This window comes from Ornithorhynchus anatinus, chromosome 1 (assembly GCF_004115215.2).
Source record: "Ornithorhynchus anatinus isolate Pmale09 chromosome 1, mOrnAna1.pri.v4, whole genome shotgun sequence".
Classification (NCBI taxonomy): domain Eukaryota; kingdom Metazoa; phylum Chordata; class Mammalia; order Monotremata; family Ornithorhynchidae; genus Ornithorhynchus; species Ornithorhynchus anatinus.
Genome location: NC_041728.1, coordinates 52,685,285 through 52,708,137, shown reverse-complemented (window position 1 = coordinate 52,708,137; position 22,853 = coordinate 52,685,285). Strand labels below are relative to the sequence as shown.

Here is a 22,853-nt window from a genome sequence, read left to right as displayed (position 1 = left end):
TGTTTTCCTAGATGGTAAGCAAATGGGATTTGTTACTACTGGAAGATGTGAAGGCAGAAAATATAAGGTTTAAAAAGCTTTTAGATTCACTCATGGGGAAGAGAGTTTTTTTGGGTTAGTAGAGGGAAATTAATCAGTGGTATATATTGAGCACTTACTGTGTGAAAGGAACTGTATTAAGTGCTTAGGAGAGAACAACAGGGTAAGAAGACATGTCCCCTGTCTGCAGAGTGGTCTAGTCGAAAGAGCACAGGCCTGGGAGTCAGAGGACCTGGGTTCTAATCTCTCCACCACTTCGTGTAAACTTGGGCAAGTCATTTAACTTCTCTGTGCCTCAGTTACCTCATCTGCAAGATGAGGATTCAGTTCTTGTTCTCCTACTTACACTGTGAGTCCCGTGTGGGACCTGACTATCTTGCATCTACCCCAGTGCTTAATATAGTGCTTGTCACAGAAGAGGCATTTAACAAATATTATTATTATTATTGTTATAGTTACATTATTAGTATTACAATGAGCATACAGCCTAGAGGAAAGGCTAGGAATGCTAGAAGGCACTCCCCATAACCGTGAAGGTGGATGACAAGGAAACTAGCCATCACACTAGTCCTACAAAAGCCTCTGCTGGCGACAAAATACTGAACTGGATGTTCTTATCTAGTGTGGCATGGGTTGTGGTCTATAAGTCTGTTACTATACTTGTAAGTAAAGTTCTAGGGACTTAGCTAAACTTCAGATAATAATAATAATAATAATGATGGTATTTGTTAAGTGCTTACTCTGTGTCAAGCACTGTTCTAAGTGCTGTGGTAGATACAAGGTAATCAGGTTATCCCATGTGGGCCTCACAGTCTTAATCCCCATTTTACAGATGAGGTAACTGAGGCCCAGAGAAGTTAGTGACTTGCCCAAAGTCACACAGCTGACAAGTGGTGGATCCGGGATTAGAACCCAGGTCCTTCTGACTCCCAAGCCTGTGCTCTTTTCACTAAGCCACACTGCTAGGAAATGAAAGCTTGAACTATGACTAGTTAAAAAAGGTGGACAATCTCTTTCTCCTTGAAGGTGGATATAAGCTCACCAACAATAGGATTCTTAGAGAATGGAAGTTAAATTTGTGGCAGCATTTTTTCATCTTCCTCATTCCAAATAAGCCATTAGTTCATATAGCATTAGATGGAAAGCCATTTTCCAGGCTTCTGATAGACAAATGGTTGTTCCAGACATTTAGAAATATTCACTATTGTGGTTACTCTGGGCAACTAAGAGTTGATTCTTCCAGTTACCATTTATGGAACAATAAGTGCTGAGTGGGCTCAGTTAACTCACCGGAGAGCTCAAGAACAGCTCAGAATTGGCAATGTTTATAAGGCACTTTGAAAATGAAAATAACTGCATGAGTTAAACAACTAATTTTCATTATGTACCCTGTTGATTTTCATTTGTCCCAGGAAAAAAAGAATTTTAGCCCTTTAAATGGCTGGACGAGAATCCCCTCTTCATAGAGGCAGGAGAAAAGGCACGTTTCAGTCTCTCGCCAAATTCTGTCAGCTCTACCTTCATAACCTCACTAAAATCCACCATGGCCTAGTGGATAGACCATGAGCCTGGGAGTCAGAAAGACCTGAGTTCTAATTCTGGCCTCGCCACTTGTCTGCTGCCTGATCTTGGGCAAATCAATTAACTACTCTGTGCCTCAGTTCCCTCATCTGTAAAATGGGGATTAAGACTGTGAGCCCCGTGCGGGAATGGGGCTGTGTCCATCCTGATTAGCTGCTATCTACCCAGTGCTTAGATAGAACACTGCTTGACACATAGTAATTGGTTAATAAATACTATTATTACTATTATTATCCTCCGAACTGCTATGATGTTGACCCAAGCATTAATCCTATTTATTCTGCCTTGACTACTGCATCAGCCTTCTTGCTGACTTCCCTGCCTCCTGTCTCTCCCCGCTCTGGTCCAAACTTCTCTCTGTTGCCTGGATCATTTTTCTAATAAAAGGATTAAGTCCCTGTTCTCCCCACTCCTCAAGAACTTCCCATGGTTGCCCATCCACCTCCACATCAAACAGAAACACCTACCATTACCTTTAAAATACTCAATCACCTTGCCCCAACTATCTTACCTCACAGATTTCCTACTACAACCCAGCAAGCTTACTCTGTTCCTCTAATGACAGCCTACTCACTGTACCTCAGTCTCATCTATCTCATTGCCGACCCCTTGCCCTCGTATTATCTCTATCCTGGAACTCCCTCCCGCTTCATATCTGACAGACCATTACTCTCCCCACCTTCAAAGCCTTATTAAAATCAAATCTCCTCCAAGAGGCATTCTCCAACTAAGCCCTCATTTCCCCTACTCCCTCTCCCTTCTGCATCGTCCTTGCACTTGGATTTGTAGATTTGTACCCTTTATTCACTCCACCTTCAACCCCACAGCTGTACTCCTCTGTAATTGATTTTAATGTTTGTCTTCCCCTCTAGACTGTAAGCTCCTTGTGAGCAGGGAATGGGCCTATATAATCTCTTGTATTATACCCTCCCAAGCACTTAGTACAGTGTTCTGCACAAATAAATATGCTCAATAAATATGATTGATCTATTGTTGATAGAAGATTAAAAAATAGAAATAGCTGACCTATATTCTTGTGACCAATGAAAGGCATGTAATTCCAAGTCTCTTGTATATGGTGATGAGGCAAATGTGAGGGAAGGACATGATCATTTGTTCTGTGACCTGATGGACTGGACCAGGAGTCAGGAAACCTCAGTCAATCAATCATATTTATTGAGCGCTTACTGAATGCAGAGCACTGTACTAAGTGCTTGGGAGAGTACAATATAACAGAGTTGTTAGTTGCTGTGTAATCCTGCCCCAACCACACACCTTTGGTGTGACCTTGGGCAAATCACTTAGCTTGTCTGTTCCTCAGTTTTCTCAATTATAAAATACGGACAAAATACCTATTCTTCCTTCCCCTTCCACTGTGAGCCTCTTGTGGGGCAGAGGCTATGTCCGATCCAATTACCTTGTACCTAACCCACTGCTTAGTATTTTGCCGGGTACATAGTATGCTCTTACCAAAGACGACAATTATTAGAGAAGCAGCATGGCATAGGGGATAGCGCACGTGCCTGGGAGGCAGAAGGTCATGGGTTCTACTCTCAGGTCTGCCACTTGTCTGCTGTGTGACCTCGGGCAAGTCATTTGACTTCTCTGGGCCTCAATTACATCATCTGTAAAATGGGGATTGAGACTGTGAGCCCCATATGGAACAGAGACCGTGTCCAACCCAATTTACTTGTACCCACCCCAATGCTTAGTATAGTGCCGGGCTTACTATTATTACTATTAGTACTAATAATAGTAATAATAAATAATAAAAGTGTTCTTTGGTAAGCACTTCCCCTAGACAGTAACCTACAGTTTGCATGGAGTTCAGGTAACCTGGAAACTTAGCAAGCAAGAACATCTGGGCAGGGAAGGTGTCTGTTTAATGTTGTATTGTACTCTCCCAAATGCTTAGTACAGTGTTCTGTACAAAGTAAGCGCTCAATAAATATGATTAACTGACTGACTTACTGACTAGACAGGTGACTGGACAGTTAGCTCAGCTTGCTTTCCTACCTTGGCCAGCTGGAATCTCTGAGAAATAACATCAGCTCAGCACAGCAGCAGCATTGAAGTTGGCTTGGATTTGGGCTTTAGGAATGTGCCATTGTTATTTTCTCTTCTCTTATCAAGTGCAATTAGTTTGAAGGGGAAAAAAAAACCTCCTGGGAAAACAAGTGATTTCACTTAGTAAAAATCTACTACTGAGGAAACCATTTCCTCCGTGTCTGAAAAAGGAATGATGGAGGCATTTGAGAAAGTGCTGCCTTCCAGAGAGCCTTGGACATGCTACCTCTAATAATAATAATAATGATTGTATTTGTTAAGCACTTACTATGTGCCAAGCACTGTTCTAAGCACTGGGGGATACAAGGTAATCAGATTGTCCCACGTGGTGCTCACAGTCTTAATCCCCATTTTACGAGATGGAAGTAACTGAGGCCCAGAGAAGTTAAATGACTTGCCCAAAGTCACACAGCTGACACATGGTGGAGCCAGGATTAGAGCCCGTGTCCTCTGACTCCCAAGACCATGCTCTTTCCACTGAGCTACACTGCTTCTCTCTACATCACCTAACTAGTATGTTTCCCCTGGATGGTAAATGGATTTATGAAGGAGCAAAGATAGACAATCAAGGGTGCATGTATATCTAAATAAGTGTTTCTTCTTGCTTGATTTCAGTAGATATGCAGGTGAAAAAGGGCTTTTATTACTTGGAAACAGCATGGCCTAATGGAAAGAGCTTAGGTCTGGGAGTCGGAAGACCTGGATTCTAATCCCAGCTCTGCTGCCAGTTGCATGACTTTGGGCAAGTCATTTAACTTCTCTGTGACTTGGTTTCCTTTTCTGTAAAATAGGGAGTCAATTCCTGTTCTCTCCCCTAGTTAGATTGTGAGCCCTATGTGGGACAGGGACTCTGCCCAACATCATTATCACTTATCTACCCCAGTAGTACAGTGCTAAACACAGAGTAAGCACTTAAGAAATACCATCATTATTATTATCATTACTATTATCACAAGTTGAAATGAAAGCTGCCCCACATATTTCCCAGCTCTGCCACTTGTCAGCTGTGTGACTGTGGGCAAGTCACATCCCGGCTCTGCCACTTGTATCCCGGCTCTGCCACTTGTCAGCTGTGTGACTGTGGGCAAGTCACTTCACTTCTCTGTGCTTCAGTTACCTCATCTGTGAAAAGGGGATTGAGACTGTGAGCCCCACGTGGGACAACCTGATTCCCCTGTGTCTACCCCAGGGCTTAGAACAGTGCTCTGCACATAGTAAGCGCTTAACAAATACCAACATTACTTAACTTCTCTGTGCCTCAGTTACCTCGTCTGTAAAATGGGGATTAAGACTATGAGACTCACGTGGGACAACCTGATTACCCTGTATCTACCCCAGCGCTTAGAACAGTGCTCCGCACATAGTAACCACTTACAAAATACCAATATTATTATTACTATTATTTGCCGATAGTCAGAGGTGAGTACAGGATATGTTGGTTGACCAGTGCATTTTTGAGGTTACAGCCCTGCCCCTTTCCTCACTGATGGTTAAGATAATAATAACAATAATAATAATGATAATAATAATAATAACAATTGTGGTATTTGTTAACCACTTACTATGTGTCAAGCACTGTTCTAAACGCAGGGGTAGATATAGGATAATCAGGTTGTCCCACGTGGGACAGTCTTAATCCCAGTTTTACAGATGAGGTAACTGAGGCCCAGAGAAGTTAAGTGACTTGCCCAAAGTCACACATCTGACAAGTGGCTCAGGCAGGATTAGAACCCACATCCTCTGATTCCCAAGCCCATGCTCTTTCCACTAAGCCACACAGTTTCTCCTAACCTAGGTAGCCTGGCAACATCTGCATTGGACAGGATTTGGGGAAACAGCCTATTCAAGGCAAATAGCCATGCTTGACCTGAAGCTCCCTCTGAAGCTGTTTGTGGAGAGAGCCGTACAGATGGAGGCATTTATTTTGGAATCACACTTCACTCTTCTAATGACAACCTACTCACTGTACCTGGATCTCCTCTATCTCGGCACCGACCTCTCACCCACGTCCTACCTCTGGCCTGAAAAGCTCTCCCTCTTCATATCTGCCAGACTATTACTCTCCCCACCTTCAAAGCCTTATTTGCAGGTACATCTTCTCTAAGAGGCCTTCCCTGACTAAGCCCTCATTTCCTCATCTCCTTCTCCCTTCTGAATCACCCTTGCACTTGGATTTGCTCCCTTTATTTACCCTTCCTCAGCACCACAGCACTTATTTACATAACCATAATTTATTTATCTATATTGATGTCTTTCTCCCTGTCTAAGCTTGTTGTGGGCAGGGAATGTGTCTACCAACTCTGTTATACCACACTCTCCCAAGTGCTTAGTACAATGCTCTGCAGTCAGTCACTCAATTGTATTTATTGAGTGCTTACTGTATGCAGAGCACTGTATTAAGCGTTTGGGAGAGTACACTATAACAATGTTACAGACACATTCCCTACCCACAGTGAGCTTAAAGTCCAGAGGGGGAGATAGACATTAATATAAATGAATAAAATTACAGATATGTACATATGTTCTGTGGGGCTGGGAGAGGAGATGAATAAAAAGCCCGGGCTTGGGAGTCAGAGGTCATGGGTTTGAATTCCGGCTCCACCGCTTGTCAGCTATGTAACTTTGGGCAAGTCACTTAACTTTCCTGTGCCTCAATTCCCTCATCTGTAAAATGGGGATCAAGACTGTGAGCCCCAAATGAGACAAGCTGATCACTTTATATACTCCCCAGTGCTTAGAACAGTGCTTTGCACATAGTGAGCACTTAACAAATGCCATTTTTATTATTATTATTATTATTAAAGGAAGCAAGTCAGGGCTACACAGAAGGCAGTGGAAGAAAAAGAAAAGAGGGCTTGGTCAGGGAAGGCCTCTTGGAGGAGATGTGCCTTCAGTAAGGTTTTGAAGGTAGGGAGAATCATTGTCTGTCAGACATGAAGAGTGAGAGCGTTCCAGGCCAGCAGCCTAATGGAACCAGCAAAGGCCTGGGAGTCAGAGGACCTGGGTTCTAATCCCTGCTCTGTCAACTGCTTGCTCTGTGACCTTGGGCAAATCACTTCACTTCTCTGTGCTGCAGATTCTTCAACTGTAAAATGGGAATCAAATACCTGTTCTCCCTTCTATTTAGACTGTGAGCCCAGTGAGGGACAGGGACTGTGTCCAACCTAATTAACTTGTACCTACCCTGGGGTTTAGACAATGTCTGACACACAATTAGCAAATACCATAAAAAGGGGGGAAATCCCAGCCCAACCTATACACTTAAAGGGCAGTCCAGAGCCAAGTCGAGGGACTCTATCTCTTGAAGTAACCCTCCGGATTGCTGAATTGGGGGTGAGGGGCTACAGGATAATCCCCATTGCTCCACGGCTAAGATATTGTCCACAGTTGGTCTTGGTTCTTACAGGTGGGAGCAGCAATCCCCAGATGATCTGCAGCCAAAAGGCAAAGTGATTTGCACAAGAGCAATAATGGCTGAAGTCAGGTTGCCTTTACTCATATTTTCCCACTGAATCAACTATGACAACAGTGCCAAAGAATGTCCTTGGAGTGGGTCGATGTAATTTTCCTTCTGTTATTTAAGTCAAATGTATTCACTATAGGTTACCTATCCATGGGTTGAATGTGTTACAATTGGGGTTTGACCCATTCAGCAAGCCCAGGCAGAGCCAGATTACTCTGAAAAACTTGCTGGAAAATCTTGGCATGAAACCTTGAGAGCTGGGGGAACGGGGTAGGGGGCGGGCAGGGAAAGGAGTTTAAGGAGCTTCTGCTAGTACCCAACTCCTTGGGACAGTGATGAATAACAAGAGTAGTTGTGGGCAGCGAATATGTCTATCAACTCTGTTACATTGTACTCTTCCAAGCGCTTAGTACAGTGCTCTGCACACAGTAAGTGCTCAATGAATACAAGTGATTGATTGCTATTTGTTGAGCTCTTACTATGTGCGAAGGCTCTTACTTTGTGCGAAGCACTCAGGTAGATCCAAGTCAACCAGATCAGACACAGGCCCTATCCCACATGGTACTCATAGTCTAAGTGAGAGGGAGTGAGAACAGGTATCTTACCCCAATTTTATAGATGAGGAATCTGAGGAACAGAGAAGTTAAGTTCATTCATTCAGTTGTATTTATTGAGTACTTACTGCATCCAGAGCACTGTACTAAGCGCTTGGGAGAGTACAATGAAATAGTAAACAGATACCTTCTCTGCCAACAAAGAGCTTACAGTCTACATTCTGACTTGTCTGAGGGCACACAGCAAGCCAGCAGTGGAGCTGGGATTGGAACTCGGATCTCCTGACTCCCAGTCATTCATTCAGTTGTATTTATTGAGCTCTTACTTTGCGCAGTCCTGTGCTCTTTCTATCAGGGCAGGCTATTTCTCAGGGATGCAGCTGCTGATACCTCCATCCCCCGCAACTCATCTCCCATGGCTTTCCAGCACAGCCGGATCCTCCCACGCAGGCACAGTGCTATCGGGATTTTGGGGTTTTTTTATTGTGGTATTTGTTAAGCACTTACTATGTCCCATGCACTGTCTTAAATGCTGGGCTAGATACAAAATAATCAGGTTGGACTCATGGATCTCACAGTCTTAATCCCTGTTTTACAGATGAGGTAATACAGACACAGAGAGGTTTTAAGTAACTTGCTTCAGATCAGAAAGTAAATGAATGGCAGAATCGGCGTTAAAGCCCAGGTCTGACTCCCAGGCCTTTGCTCTATCCACTAGGTCACAGTGCTTCTCATCTGGGATTTGCCAGGATCCCAGTCACCCAAAAGCCCTACTGAAAGCTCACTTCCTCCAGGAGGCCTTCCCAGACTAAGCCCCCCTTTTCCTCTGCTCACCCTTCCCTTCCTATCACCCCAACCTTCTCCCTTTGCTCTACCTCCCTCCCTGCCCCACAGCACTTGTGTATATACAAATATATATATTTATAATTAGAATTCTATTTATTTTTTATTAATGATGTGTATAGATCTATAATTCTATTTATTTATAATGATGCTACTGATGCCTGCTTACTTGTTTTGATGTCTGTCTTCCCCCTTCTAGACTGTGAGCCCACTGTGGGCAGGAATTGTCTCTGTTGCTGAATTGAGCTCTGTTGCTCAATAAATCCGATTGAATGAATGAATGAATGAATGGCTCGGGCCCAGGTTTGGCTCTCTTATCCCTCTCACAGTTGGGTCCCGGGCATTGAGCACCCCAGAATGCCATCTTCCTGTCTTTCCTGGAGCTTGTCCTTGCCCCTGGCTACCTGTGGGCCTTCTTACCCAGCCTTTCCAGGCCTGTTCTAGAGGGGGCAGGGGCCCTTTGCAGAGGACCGGGAGCAGGAAGGAGTGGTGATGTGTTCATCCCCAGTAAGTCCTGCCCCACCCTCAGCTTCAGATGGGCCCCACCAGCCCTGGGGAAGCACTCTAAGGGTATAGTTGGGCTCTAAGCAGAAGCCAAGTTAGTACCGGGGAAGAGGCGTCACCGCCTGAGGAGGCTCTGCCCTGTCCTCATGCCCATGTCTGGCATCGGGAGGCCGCTGGGGACCGTTCACGCAAACGGAATCGGCTAGAAAAAGGTTTGAGCAGCTGCTGCACAATTTCCCCTCTCCCCCCACCATCCTGCCTCGCTTCTTGTTACTTTAAGGGCAGGCAAATGAATGCAAATTCCTGGGAAGATATTTTTCCCAGGGTACATTTGTCATCCATCACTCTGGGTGCCTGAATAATGTAACTAGGTGTTGGCAGACAGCACTTTTATTTATTATTCGATTTGAACTATAGAGCCCATGAGGCCGCTTGCCAACATTCTTATATTCTTCCCCTGAGTTCCTTAATGTTTCATGGGCAGAACCAGCCACGGAAGGAAGGCAGAGGGGTGTATGAGCAAGGGAGAGTAAGGCAGAATAAAATCAAACTGGGCTCTCACAATCAAATCTGTACAAAGGAAATGCCTTTGAAGCCACAAAGGGGGCACCCTATTGAGCAGGGCAGGACTCTGATTACAACCTGGTGACTAGAGAGGGCGTTTTTTCTCTGGAAAGGTCTTGGACCTCTGTGATTATGCTCATTAATAAGGGGAAAGCAATCAATCAAATCAATTGTATTTATTGAGCGCTTATTGTATGCAGAGCATTGTACTAAGTGCTTGGGAGAGTACAGTATACCAGGGTTGGTAGATATGTTCCCTGCCCACGATGAGCTTACTGTCTAGAGGGAAAGATCTTTAACAGAGAACCGAGGGTCCTCTTCTGGTTAGGGACCATTTCAAATTTCCATTCTACTCAGCCCTATTAAAGAAAATGTGGCCGAAGAGACCGGTGAAGGAATGACGGCCCTATTCACGCCATGCGGTGTGTCCTTTGCTCTGTTTCTGTATTTGTTGTTTGCAGCCCCTGACAATATTAGCCTTATGAGTCTACTGTCTTCTCAAAGCTATGCTTGAGGAGACTCTTACCTTTCCCGTTGCCGGGATTCTATTCTGGTCTGCCTGTCCGTAGTTGTAGTCGAAGTAGCAGTAGTACTTATTAAATGCTTACCCTGTGCAGAGCACTCTGCTAAGCACTAAGAGCGAATACATCGGTGGGAATTAGATGTGGTCTCTGTCCTTCGCAGGGCTCACAGTCTAAAAAATGTCCACTAGAGTTGTCTCCCAGACTTAGCTATGATGGAGCATTGACTGAGGCTAAACTTTACTACACCTTTAAACCATTTCCTCAGGCCCTCTTCATCATCATCATCGTCAGTGGTATTTATTGGGAAAGCCTCTCTTTTATGTTGGACTCTCCCAAGTACTTAGTACAGTGCTCTTCACACACCCAAATAAAGCACTTAGTGAATATGATTGAGTGCTTATTGTGTGCAGAGCACTGTACTGAGCTCTTGGAGAGAGCACAATACAGCAGTCAGTAGTCACTTTCCCTGCCCACTTGCTTTCAGTTGTCCTTTTTCAGGTCACCATTCAGCAGCAGTTTAAGTACCTTGCTGTCATCCATCGTTTTGCCAGGGAAGCTTTGAGAGAGCTTCGCTCCGGGGTTAGGGTGGACAGTGCTGCTTTTTTCTGCTTTTTCCTGCTTCTTTCCCCATTGCAGAAGGAGGGGGGGATAGAGTGCCTGTCTCCAGTCAATCATTCATTCAATGCTATTTATCGAGCACTTACTATGTGCAGAGCTTTGTACTAAGCACTTGGGAGAGTACACTACAACAGAATTAGCAGACATGTTCCCTGCCATAACGATCTTACAGTCCAGAAAGTCTAGACAGTCTAGTCTACAATCTCTTCTCCAGTATAGAACTTTACTATAAACTCAAGAAGAACAAATGTCCACCTAAGCATTAAACAATTAGAAATAGTCATCATCCCCAAATCAAAAGGCTGGGAAGAGGATGACTACTCTCAAAGCTGTAAAGTGGATGGTGTTCTTTAGGAGGCTGCTGCTGTTATTGTTTAGAGGCTTTCCTTAGCAAAATACCTCAATTTGTAACTATTTTGTTAGAATATTGAATAAGAAAAGAGGAAATATTTTCTAAGGACTCAGTTTCTATTCATGTTCTATCAGCCCTTAGGTGTTCCTAAGAAGGAGATCTGCAATGTCAGTGTGTGTTCTGAACTCACTGGATTTTCCGTGGTTACTATCATCTAAGCATGGGCATTTATTACATAATAATTAATAATTGTGGCATTTGTTACATAATAATAATAACTATGGCATTTGTTAAGTGGTTACTATGTGCCAAGCACTATACTACATGCTGGGGTAGATACAAGATAATCAGTACCACCTGGGGCTCACAGTCTAAGTAGGAGGAAGAACAATATTGAATCCCTATTTTGCTAATGAGGAAACTGAGGCACAGAGAAGTTAAGTGACTTGCCCAACCTCACACAGAAGACACGTGGCAGAATGGGATTAGAACCCAGGTCTTCTGACTCCCAGGCCCATGCTCTTTCCCCTAGGCTACGTTGCTTCGATTCCATGCAATAAAAATGCCTCTTGCGCTGGTTTCAAAATCCACAATTTATGCCATGCTCACTGGGACCTGTCTATGTTGCAGATATTGACGAGTGCGCATCGGATTCCCATCAGTGCAATCCCACGCAGATCTGCATCAATACTGAAGGAGGATACACCTGTTCCTGCACTGATGGGTACTGGCTTCTGGAAGGCCAGTGCTTAGGTAAGTTTTTGTCTCGCTGAGGCATCTGCTGTCCATTAATCAACATGAAAATGAGATTATTTTCACTGTTTTTTCCCTCTCTGTCTTTTCTTTTTAGCCATTGAAGCGGGCCAGCCTTGGTAAGATTCATGGGCAGGAATGTGTCTGTTTGTTGTTATATCGTACTCTCCCAAGCACTTAGTACAATTCTTAGCACAGTAAGCACTCAGTAAATACGATTGAATGAAAGGAATCAATAGGTTCCATTCCCAAACCAGCTTCAGTGAGTTGTCTGAGCACAACAGATACACTGTAATACACTGTGCATTGTAAATCCGCCTTCACCTCTGCCCCGGTGTCCAGAGGCTTTGCTGCCACCCACCCCCAACTCTGCACCCCAAATTCAGTGAACCGCTCTATTTTCCCAGTTCACTTCTACCCTGCACTTCAACTAGTTTAATGATAGCTGCTACTGCCGCTGAGATGCAGTCACCACCTTTGCCCTCTTTCCCTTTCCTGCCGGTATTATTATGACCTAAAAATAATGATGGTATCTGTGAAGCGCTTGACTATGTGTCAAGCATTGTTCTAAGCACTGGCGTAGACACAGCTGAATCAAGTTAGGCACAGTCCCTGTTCCACATAGGGCTCACAATCTTAATCCCCATTTTACAGATGAAGTAAACTGAGGTCACACAGCAGACAAGTGGAGGAGCCGGAATTAATAATAATAATAATAATGTTGGTATTTGTTAAGCACTTACTGTGTGCCAAGCACTGTTCTAAGCACTGGGGTAGATACAAGGGAATCAGGTTGTCCCACATAGCCGCTCACAGTCTCCATCCCCATTTTACAGATGAAGTAACTGAGGCATAGAGAAGTTAAGTGATTTGCCCAAGGTCACACAGCTCACAAGCGAGAGAGCAGGAATTAGAACCTATGACCTCTGACTCCCAAGCCCGTGCTTTTTCCACTAAGCCACTTCCAGGATCTTCTGACTCCCAGTCCCATGATCTATTCACTAGACCATGCTGCTTCTCAGCATTGTGGGCAGGGAAAGTGTCTTCTAACTCTGTTTTATCATACTCTCCCAAGACCTTAGTAAAGCACTCTGCACACTCAATAAATACGATTTATTTATTGGTAAGCGCTCAATAAATACGACTGAATGAATGAAACTGAAGTGATTTGCTCAAAGTCCCGGACTCACCCTTTGGCAGAAAAATGTATAGAGCCCAGCTTAGTCACCCATCTTGGGTTAGGCTATTCCAACCTCTGGACCCCCTTGACTCCTTCATTCATTCGATTGTTTTTATTGAGAACTTACTCAGCACAAAGTACCACTGAGCATCAGGAGTTGGAGTTGGGGCCAACTATCTAGATTACCTCTGGAGTGAGAAGGTCAAGTTCCCTTCCTGGCTTGAGTTTTTCCATTTTGGTGGCCAACCCCATCCCTGAAACCCAGTTCCATCCTAGATCTCAGATCTTGCCACCTCTGGAGGTTGTAGAACTGCCTCTCTGGGGATTTTCAGCCTTGAGGCCTGCAACGCAGAGCCAGGTGATGGATCTGGGGAAAGCTGCAAGAGAGGAATCGTAGGCCACAGTGAGCAAATAATAATGTTGGTATTTGTTAAGCGCTTACTATGTGCAGAACACTGATCTAAGCGCTGGGGGATACAAGGTGATCAGGTTGTCCCACGTGAGGCTCACAGTCTTCATCCCCATTTTCCAGATGAAGTCACTGAGGCACCGAGAAGTCAAGTGACTTGCCCAAAGTCGCAAAGCTGATAAGTGGCAGAGCCGGGATTCGAACCTGTGGCCTCTGACTCCCAAGCCCGGCCTCTTTCCACTGAGCCACACCGCTTCCCTACAAAGCCAAGGATCAACTGCAGCTGGCAGGCCCATAGCTGAACCCCAAAACCTTAGAGTGTGAAAAAATCATCCACTGCCCCCACTGTGGAAATATGGCAGCAGGACTGTAGTCGCTACTGTGGGTGAGCCAGTTTGGAAATGGCGGAAGCTACCACAGAGCTTCTCCAAGAGGCTGAGATCCTAGCTATGAGTCTGAGGTAGAAGTCCCTCTCTAAACCTTAGGCTCGTTATTCTTTTTTTTTTCTTTAATGGTATTTGTTAAGTGCTTACTATGTGCCAGGCACTGTACTAAGCAGTGGGGTAGATACAAGGCTTTCAGTCCCTGTTCCTCATGGGGCTCACAGTCTTCACCCCCATTTTACAGATGAGATAACTGAGACTCAGAGAAGTGAAGTGAGGTCCATAGCGGACAAGCGGCAGAGCCGGAATTAGAACCCAGGTCCTTCTGACTCCCAGGCCCATGCTCTATCCACTAGATCACGCTGCTTCTCAGCATTTTGGAATGGGAAAGTGTCTGCTAACTCTGTTTTATCATACTCTCCCAAGCACTTAGTGTGGTGCTCTGTACATAGTAAGCACTCAATAAGTACCCTTTATTGAAGGGAGAGAAGCATCCCCCATGTCGTTGAATGGCTGCTGGAGTGGACGGTAACTCCTCACAGACTGGGACATGGCAACCCAGCTACAGAAACCTTCCAGCAGTCCCACGTGGCATAAGAGTTGTGGCTTGGCTGGTCCTGCAGTAATTCAATGAAGAGGCCGGGCCATGGAAACACAAGCAGATCGGGAGCCCCAGGGGATCACTTAAATCTCATGAATATTTCACTGCCGTAGACAGTAAACCTCGCCCCAGGAAATATAGACATGTACATGCTCTGGGGTAGCGCATGGGTAGCGCATGAGCTTTCTAATGTCTTTGAGGATCTGGTGGTCTCTTTTGTACCATGCGAAAAACTTGGCAGGGACAATATGGCAGTTCTGTTTGTTAGTGCTGTGGTTTTCTTTCTTTCTTTCCTTCCTCTTCTGGGCAAGAAAATGAATTCACGGAACTATCCAAAGGCTGCTTCAATCTCTTCCAGGGGTGATTGCTGTGGTGTACTTTTCTGGAAAATTCTGTCAGCTTGAGCTTTCTTAGACTCTATTTCTTCAGTCCGAAGAAAGTAAATCTTAGAGGATCTGAGGTTAAAATCCAAAACCTACTTATGGGGGGAAAGAACTCTATTTTCAAGGGACTCTTGGTGGTTAAAGCTATACTTTAGTCCTGGCTGTCAGAAGAATCATGGACTGTGGCCCTTCAGATAGTTGCAAAGAAGTATCAGAAATGTCTGATGGTGGGGGCCTACTTTGGGCTGCTTCTCGAGGGTATGCACACCTATCCACACTTACAATTATTCGCATGTGCAGTTCACCAACTTGGAGATCTGGCACCTCTCATTCTAGTATGCAACTGTGAATAGTTTTCACCGAAACATGGAAAGTAAATCAGTAAACTTTGTGGGAAACGGCAACAGGAATGGTGACAGTGATACTAAGGAGCAAAAGAACTGGGTCTGTGGTTGGGAAACCAGCCATATCTGTTGTCTCTATCAGAAACTTTGCCTTCAAGAAATCATTTCTCGTTTTTCTCTTTCGAAGGGCCTCTGCAATGTATACTGATGCACAACACCTTATAAGTGTAGCCTTTAACGGTTCTGGTATGTGATAAATATCAGGGTATGGAGATTTTCTTCCAAAAGCCTAGGCATCAAAAGCTACTTCTACTTCCTAGCTGCTTCAATCAATGATATTTACTTAGCACTTTACTAAGTGTTTGGGCGAGTACAGTACAATAGAGTTAGCAGACATATTCCCTGACCACAATGAACTAACAATCTACGGCCTCAAGGAATTGTCTCAGTTAACAATGAAGAGAACATTGCTAACTAGAACAGTGAAGAAATCAATGAATTTTCAAACTTGGGGCTTTTTGCTTTTTATTTGAAGAGAGTTGTTTATGTGCACTTTTTCTGTTTTTGAGAATGGGCCCTTTGCCCCTCTTTCTCCATTGCCGCACTTTCCTGGCACACTGCCAAGGCTGGACAGAAAACGGGATTTCCCTGCCCATTCATCCTTGGCAGGTTTCCACTTCCATTTCCCAATATCCCTTCCCATGTCACAGTTGTGCTGGAGACCGGACATGTGTCCTTTATCAGTATCTGCTCAAAGCTTAACTTGACTCATATAACATCATAGTGCAAGGTAACCACAAGCCCTGCCCTTTTACCCAAAAGTCCCCCTGGCACTCCAGAGACTCAGTCTCCCATTTTAGAGTATGTGTGTGTGGGGGTAACACACACACACACACAAGCAGTGTGGTCTAGTGGGTAGAGCCCAGGCCCGGGGTTCTAATCCCGACTCGGCCACTTGTCAGCTGTGTGACCTTGGGCAACTCACTTAACTTCTCTTTGCCTCAGTTACCTCATCTGTAAAAGGGGAATTACAACTGTGAGCCCCATATGGGACAACCTGATAACCTTATATCTACCCCAGCACTTAGAACAGTGCTTGGCACATAGTAAGCGCTTAACAAATACCAACATTATTATTACTGTCTTTTGTGTGACCTTGGGCAAGCCGCTTTACTTCCCTGAGCCTCAGGCCCCTCATCTGTAAAATGAGAATTCAGACTATGGGCCCCATGTGGGACAACCTGATTACTTTGTATCTACCCCAAGGCTTAGAACAGTGCCTGGCACATAGTAAGCACTTAACAAATACTATCATCATCATCATCACTGTTTTTGTAAAGTTATCTCCTAATTTTCCCTCCCCTCTTCACTTTCCCACTGCCTACTCCATCCATCTTCTATCCCCCTACACTATCCCTCAGTGCATGACAAACTGTCTACAGGTTATCGCAGAACATGGTCTCGTCTTGCTAACTACTTCTTCAAGTGAAAAATGAAATAATTTGGCATTCCAATAATGAGGTTGGAAATCACCATGTTTTGAAGGGCAGTTGAGTTCATGTACATGGTGATGTGTAGATTGAAATTCCTAAACTAAAATTTAGGAGTGATTTGTTTGAGCTTAAAGCATACTGGTCCCATGTAATTCAAGCCTAGCCCAAATTGGGAAGAATACTGTTAGTAACTGTTCCCACTTCACCTGTAACTGTAAATCAGAACAGAGTAACAAAATCGTTCCAGGTGAGGGAGGTTATAGTATCTGTAGCAGTTGTTGTAGCATTTTTTGAGGTGCTCTGGGTGCAAATCATTGTATTAAGTGATTGGGAAGTACAAAATAAGGTGACCCATTCCCTAAAAACCAGGAGACTACCCTCTAATAGGGAGGCAGACAGAAAAGTATTTACAAAGTAATCAAAATAAAGTGTTGAATATGCAGTTGATTAACAATAATAATAATAATAATAACTGTGGTATTTGTTAAGTTCTTACGTGTGCCAGTCACTGTTCTAAACACTAGTATAGATATGAGATAATAGGGTTGGACACAGTCCCTGTTTCACATAGGGCTCATAATTAAGAGAATATGCTAAGTTTAATAATAATAATGTTTTGTTGAGTGCTTACTATGTACCAGGCAGGCACTCTTCTAAGCGAAAATGGGTTGGAAAAACATCTAAATGCTAGAGATGGCTGGTTGGTTTATGTGACTTGGGTTACTGGAAATGACTTGAAGAAGAAGGCTTCTTAGAGGAGCAGAAATTTCAGGAAGCATTTGGATATGGGAGTGAGAGGCTGTGGTCTGTCAGATTTGAGGCAATCAATTAATGGTATTTATTGAGTGCTCCCTATGAACAGAACATTCATTCATTCAATAGTATTTATTGAGCACTTATTATGTGCAGAGCACTGTACTAAGCGCTTGGAATGAACAAGTCGGCCACAGATAGAGACGGTCCCTGCCGTTTGACGGGCTTACAGTCTAATCCAGAGAGACAGACAGACAAGAACAAATGGCAATAAATAGAGTCAAGGGGAAGAACATCTCGTAAAAACAATGGCAACTAAATAGAATCAAGGCGATGTACAATTCATTAACAAAATAAATAGGATAATGAAAATATATACAGTTGAGCGGATGAGTACAGTGTTGAGGGGATGGGAAGGGAGAGGGGGAGGAGCAGAGGGAAATGGGGGGAAAAGAGGGTTAAGCTGCGGAGAGGTGAAGGGGGGGGTGGTAGAGGGAGTAGAGGGAGAAGGGGAGCTCGGTCTGGGAAGGCCTCTTGGAGGAGGTGAGTTTTAAGTAGGGTTTTGAAGAGGGGAAGTGAATGAGTTTGGCGGAGGTGAGGAGGGAGGGCATTCCAGGACCGCAGGAGGACGTGGCCCAGGGGTCGACGGCAGGATAGGCGAGACCGAGGGACGGTGAGGAGGTGGGCGGCAGAGGAGCGGAGCGTGCGGGGTGGGCAGTAGAAAGAGAGAAGGGAGGAGAGGTAGGGAGGGGCAAGGTGATGGAGAGCCTTGAAGCCTAGAGTGAGGAGTTTTTGTTTGGAGTGGAGGTTGATAGGCAACCACTGGAGGTGTTTAAGAAGGGGAGTGACATGCCCAGATAGTTTCTGCAGGAAGATGAGCCGGGCAGCGGAGTGAAGAATAGACTGGAGCAGGGCGAGAGAGGAGGAAGGGAGGTCAGAGAGAAGGCTGACACAGTAGTCTAGCTGGGATATAACAAGAGCCCGTAGCAGTAAGGTAGCCATTTGGGTGGAGAGGAAAGGGCGGATCTTGGCGATATTGTAAAGGTGAAACCTGAAGTTCTGGGTAACGGATAGGATGTGTGGGGTGAATGAGAGAGACGAGTCAAAGATGACACCGAGATTGCGGGCCTGAGAGATGGGAAGGATGGTGGTGCCATCCACGGTGATAGGGAAGTCTGGGAGAGGACCGGGCTTGGGAGGGAAGATGAGGAGCTCAGTCTTGCTCACGTTGAGTTTTAGGTGGCGGGCCGACATCCAGGTGGAGACATCCTGGAGGCAGGAGGAGATGCGAGCCTGAAGGGAGGGGGAGAGGACAGGGGCAGAAATGTAGATCTGTGTGTCATCACTGTACTAAACTTGGGAGAGTACAATCCAGTAGAGTTTGGTAGAGACATTCCCCCACCCACAAGGAGCTTACAGTCTAGAGGGGGAGTTCCAGACCTGAGGGAATAGTACAAATGAGGGGATAGAGAGGGAGAGCCTCTGGCACTGCATATGCCACCTGAGCATGAAAACAGACCCAGGAAGGGCCCAGGGCTGGGCTCAAGCAATCAATTGTATTTAGTGAGTTTTAACTCTGTGCAGAGCACCACACTAAGCGCTTTGGAGAGTACAGTATATCAGAGTTGGTACACATGTTCTCTGCCCACAACGAGTTTATAGACTAGAGGGGATTGGAAGGAGGGACAGTGGGAGCCAAACTGTCATGACCCGCTAGCATAGGCTAGGCCGGTCCTGGGCTCTGCCTGCTTTAGTCGAGCATTTTACCTCCTGCCCCACCAAAGTCTCCCCACTGTTCTCAAAGGAAAGCCAAATGCATTTCAAAAGACCAAAGAACCCTTCTAGGCCCTGTTTGAAAATGTTGGCAGAAATTTCTCCTCCAGGAAGGGGGTTTTGTGTGCTTGTGTGCATGCACGTTTATGTAAAATGAGACAGTTGGTGTGAAGGAAGATTTCTTGAATCCTGAGGAAAGAGAATGCTCGTAGAAAATCCTAGGGATTCTTATATGGGGGGATGGATGTGTTGATTATCAATCAATTGTATTTATTGAGCACTTACTCCATAGAGAGCATTGTACTGAGCACTTGGGAGAGTGCAATAGAATTAGCAGACACAATCCTGCAGTCTAGGACCTCACGGTCTAGCAGACAGGTTGGTATACGACTGATGGGGTGAGGCTTGGGGGCGGGATTGACATCATTCCCAGGTCTAATCTGAAATGCTGGAATTCAATCCATAGGGAGAGCGAGTTTCACTAACATGGCAGTGGAGAGGGATTTCTAGTCTGAATCAGGGATGCTGCTGCCGTGGACTCAGTGAAGGCCAAGTGGGGCCAAGTCTGGGTTGGAGTAATGGAACAGTGTGAGAGAAACAAATCACAATCCATAGATGAGGATGGTCATATTTCCTTAGGAAAGAGACCTAAACACATGGAGAAAAGCACATTTTTATCAAGTGTTTTATTTCGACTCTGATGCAAGGACTGAATCCGTTTCTGACTTCCTCCGTGGTGTTTATTGAAACCACATGCCTTCAAATAGTAAACTTACATTATGCTCTCTGGAGGCTAGATTTGCTTTTTGTTTTTGACAGCTGAATATATTGGTTGTTAATGACTTCAACGACGAGTACTGTTTCGGCTATGCTATGGATTCCTTTCATGATTTAGGCTAACTCATGCCCTTGCAGAGTGGAGAAAAAAAGATTTATCCAGCGAATAGCAATGATTGAGGAAAGGAAACCTCTAAAATGCCCACAACTCACAGGGCCACAACCTGTAATCTCTTTGGTGAAAACTCATTCATTCATTGTCAGTCAGTCAGTTAGTGGATCGTATTTTTTTCATTCAATCATAATAATTGAGCACTTACTGTGTGCAAAGCACTGTACTAAGCGCTTGGGAGAGTATGATATAACAAATAGACACATTCCCTGCCCACAACAAGCTTACAGTCTAGAGGGGGAGACTGACATTAATGTATAAATATGTGCTTAAGTGCTGTGGGGCTGAGAGGGGGGATGAATAAAGGGAACAAGTCAGGGTGTCACACAAGGGAGTGGGAGAAAAAGAGAGGGGGGCTTAGTCAATGATGTTCTACTGCCCTCTCTGTCCTCCAAACCCTTTATCATTATATAGGGATGGTGATGTGATGGTGGAACAGTCAGAGATCTAGCAGAAGTATTTCTAGACTGTAAGCTCCATGTGTGCATGGAACATTTCTACCATCTCTGTTATACTGAACTGTCCCAAGTACTTAGTACAGTCCTCTGCTCACAGTAAGTGCTCAGTAAATATGATTAATTGATTATTTCCTGAACGCCTGAGCTGAAGAACTAATATTACATTAAAGAGCTACTTCTCACTGGCTCTCTGGCTCCACTTCATGCAGCCAAACCTGTCAATGACTTTCTTGCAGAACAGACATAGAAGGATTTGCTTCATTTACTGAGTCAAGACTGAAAGTGATGGCACTAATAATAATAATGAAAATAACAACTGTATTTGTTAGACACTCTGTGCCAAGCACTGTTCTAAGTGCTGGAGTAGATACAAGGTAATCAGATTGCCCCACATGGGGCTCACAGACTTAATCCCCATTTTACTGAGGCACAGGGAAGTGAAGTGCTTGACCCAAGGTCACACAGCAGACAAGTTACGGAGCCAAGATTAGAACCCACGGCCTCTAACTCCCAATCCCATGCTCTTGTCACTAGGTCATGCTGCTTCCCTAAGTGTGTGTGCATGATTGTGTGTGTTTATGTGCAGATGAGTCAGCAGGTGGATTGTGTTACATATTAGAGAAACAGAGTGGTCTGGTGGCTAGACCACAGGCCTGGGAGTTAGAAGGACTTAGGTGCAAATCCTGATCTGCCACTTGTCTGCTGTGTGACCTTGGGCAAGTCACTTCACTTCTCTGTGCCTCAGTTACCTCATCTGTAAAATGAGGATTGAGACTATGAGCCCCATGTGGGACATGGACTGTGTCCAACTTGATTAGCTTGTATTTACCCCAGCAGTGCCTGGCACATAGTAAGCACTTAGCAAATATTATTTTAAAAAGGGACAACTTTTGGCCGCCTGAGGAAATTTTAATCCTGCTCAGTTTGGGGAGCACAGTTACAGATCCCAAGATAAGTGAGGCAGTGATTCTCTCTTTATTTCCTTTATACCCCCAACCTTTTCTCAGGGAGCCAGCCACACCTTCTGCATTACCAAACCCACAAATACTCGAGGTGTACTGTATGTACTCTTTTAATTAGTTGGTGCCCTGGCCAATATTGGCTCTCAGAGTTTTATACTTAATAAGTAGGTCAGTTTGGGCTTTCTTATTGCATTCACATAGTTATCATCCTTTTAGGAATAGAAGTTCTGCACTGGTTTGCCTTACTGTGGACTGTGTTCAGTAGAGAGCGATTCCCACTTGAGGCAAGGAGAATGATGCAACCATTCATTTTTTTCCCTGTTTTTGTATTTTCAGACATAGATGAATGTCGCTATGGTTACTGCCAACAGCTGTGCGCCAATGTTCCTGGCTCCTATTCCTGTACGTGCAACCCCGGCTTTACCTTGAACGAGGATGGACGATCATGCCAAGGTACCTCTAAAATGGTGGGAGCTCATCCTGAGGGCTTCAGATCCCTACAGTTCTTCTGAAAGCTCTAACAGAGTGGATTCTGGGTCCCAGCCACGTAGGGGAATTGAAATAGAATAAATATGCATATAAGTCCCGTTGGGTTGGTAGGCTGATAGGGCTAACGTGGTCATTTGGAAATCTGCCATTGCCATCGAAGGGCTCCATCAGCTCAAGTGTGACTATGGTTTGGGAGCGAGATTCCAAAGCGCTCTTATTTCTTGCTTCAGAAAGAATTCCAAACTTCAGAAATATGTATACAATCCTCCACTGGCTTAGAGAGATGCTGGGTTGGAATTCAAAGAGAACTTTGGTGTATAATTGCCCTTTCCACCCTTCTCCTCACACTCTCCTCACCCCCTTCCCTCCCCCAACAAAAACAGAACTAAACAAAAACATATTCTTATTTTCCTATAAATCAATTCAGTCTCTGATAAGGAAGAAAAACAAATAATGCCTTGGCACAGCGGAGTTCCCAGCTGAAAGTTCTGTACTCAGGAAGCGCGTGTAGCCTTCAGATCCCAGGAATTAGGGCAAGTACAGTACCAGACTCCTCCTCTCTGACAGCTACAGTATCGTAGATGCAAAATGAGGTCTTTGTTTCACAGGAGCCCATCAGCTTTCACAAGGACAGTTTCCTCAATGACATCATGGGTCACTTATTTTCTCCTACAGCTTTTGGCCGGTCACACTATGCAGTGGAGATTATCAAAATCACTTGGAACCTATCGAAACAGCTAGGTAAACAGGAAGGCATCAGTTCTTAGTAGCCTGAGCCAGAGTTCTTGCCCGTCTCCACTACAAAGTGGTTCAA

The 22,853-nt window shown here is 44.7% G+C and overlaps 1 protein-coding gene across 1 annotated transcript in view; it reads left to right on the top strand.

The window, feature by feature from the left end:
• The window catches only part of FBLN5 (fibulin 5), an 82,391-nt gene that overhangs the window by 37,646 nt on the left and 21,892 nt on the right, over window positions 1-22,853 (top strand). The window contains exons 5-6 of the mRNA XM_007660520.4: window positions 11,740-11,862; window positions 21,887-22,003. Coding sequence (XP_007658710.1) covers window positions 11,740-11,862; window positions 21,887-22,003 — 240 coding nt within the window. The remainder of the gene's footprint in view (window positions 1-11,739; window positions 11,863-21,886; window positions 22,004-22,853) is intronic.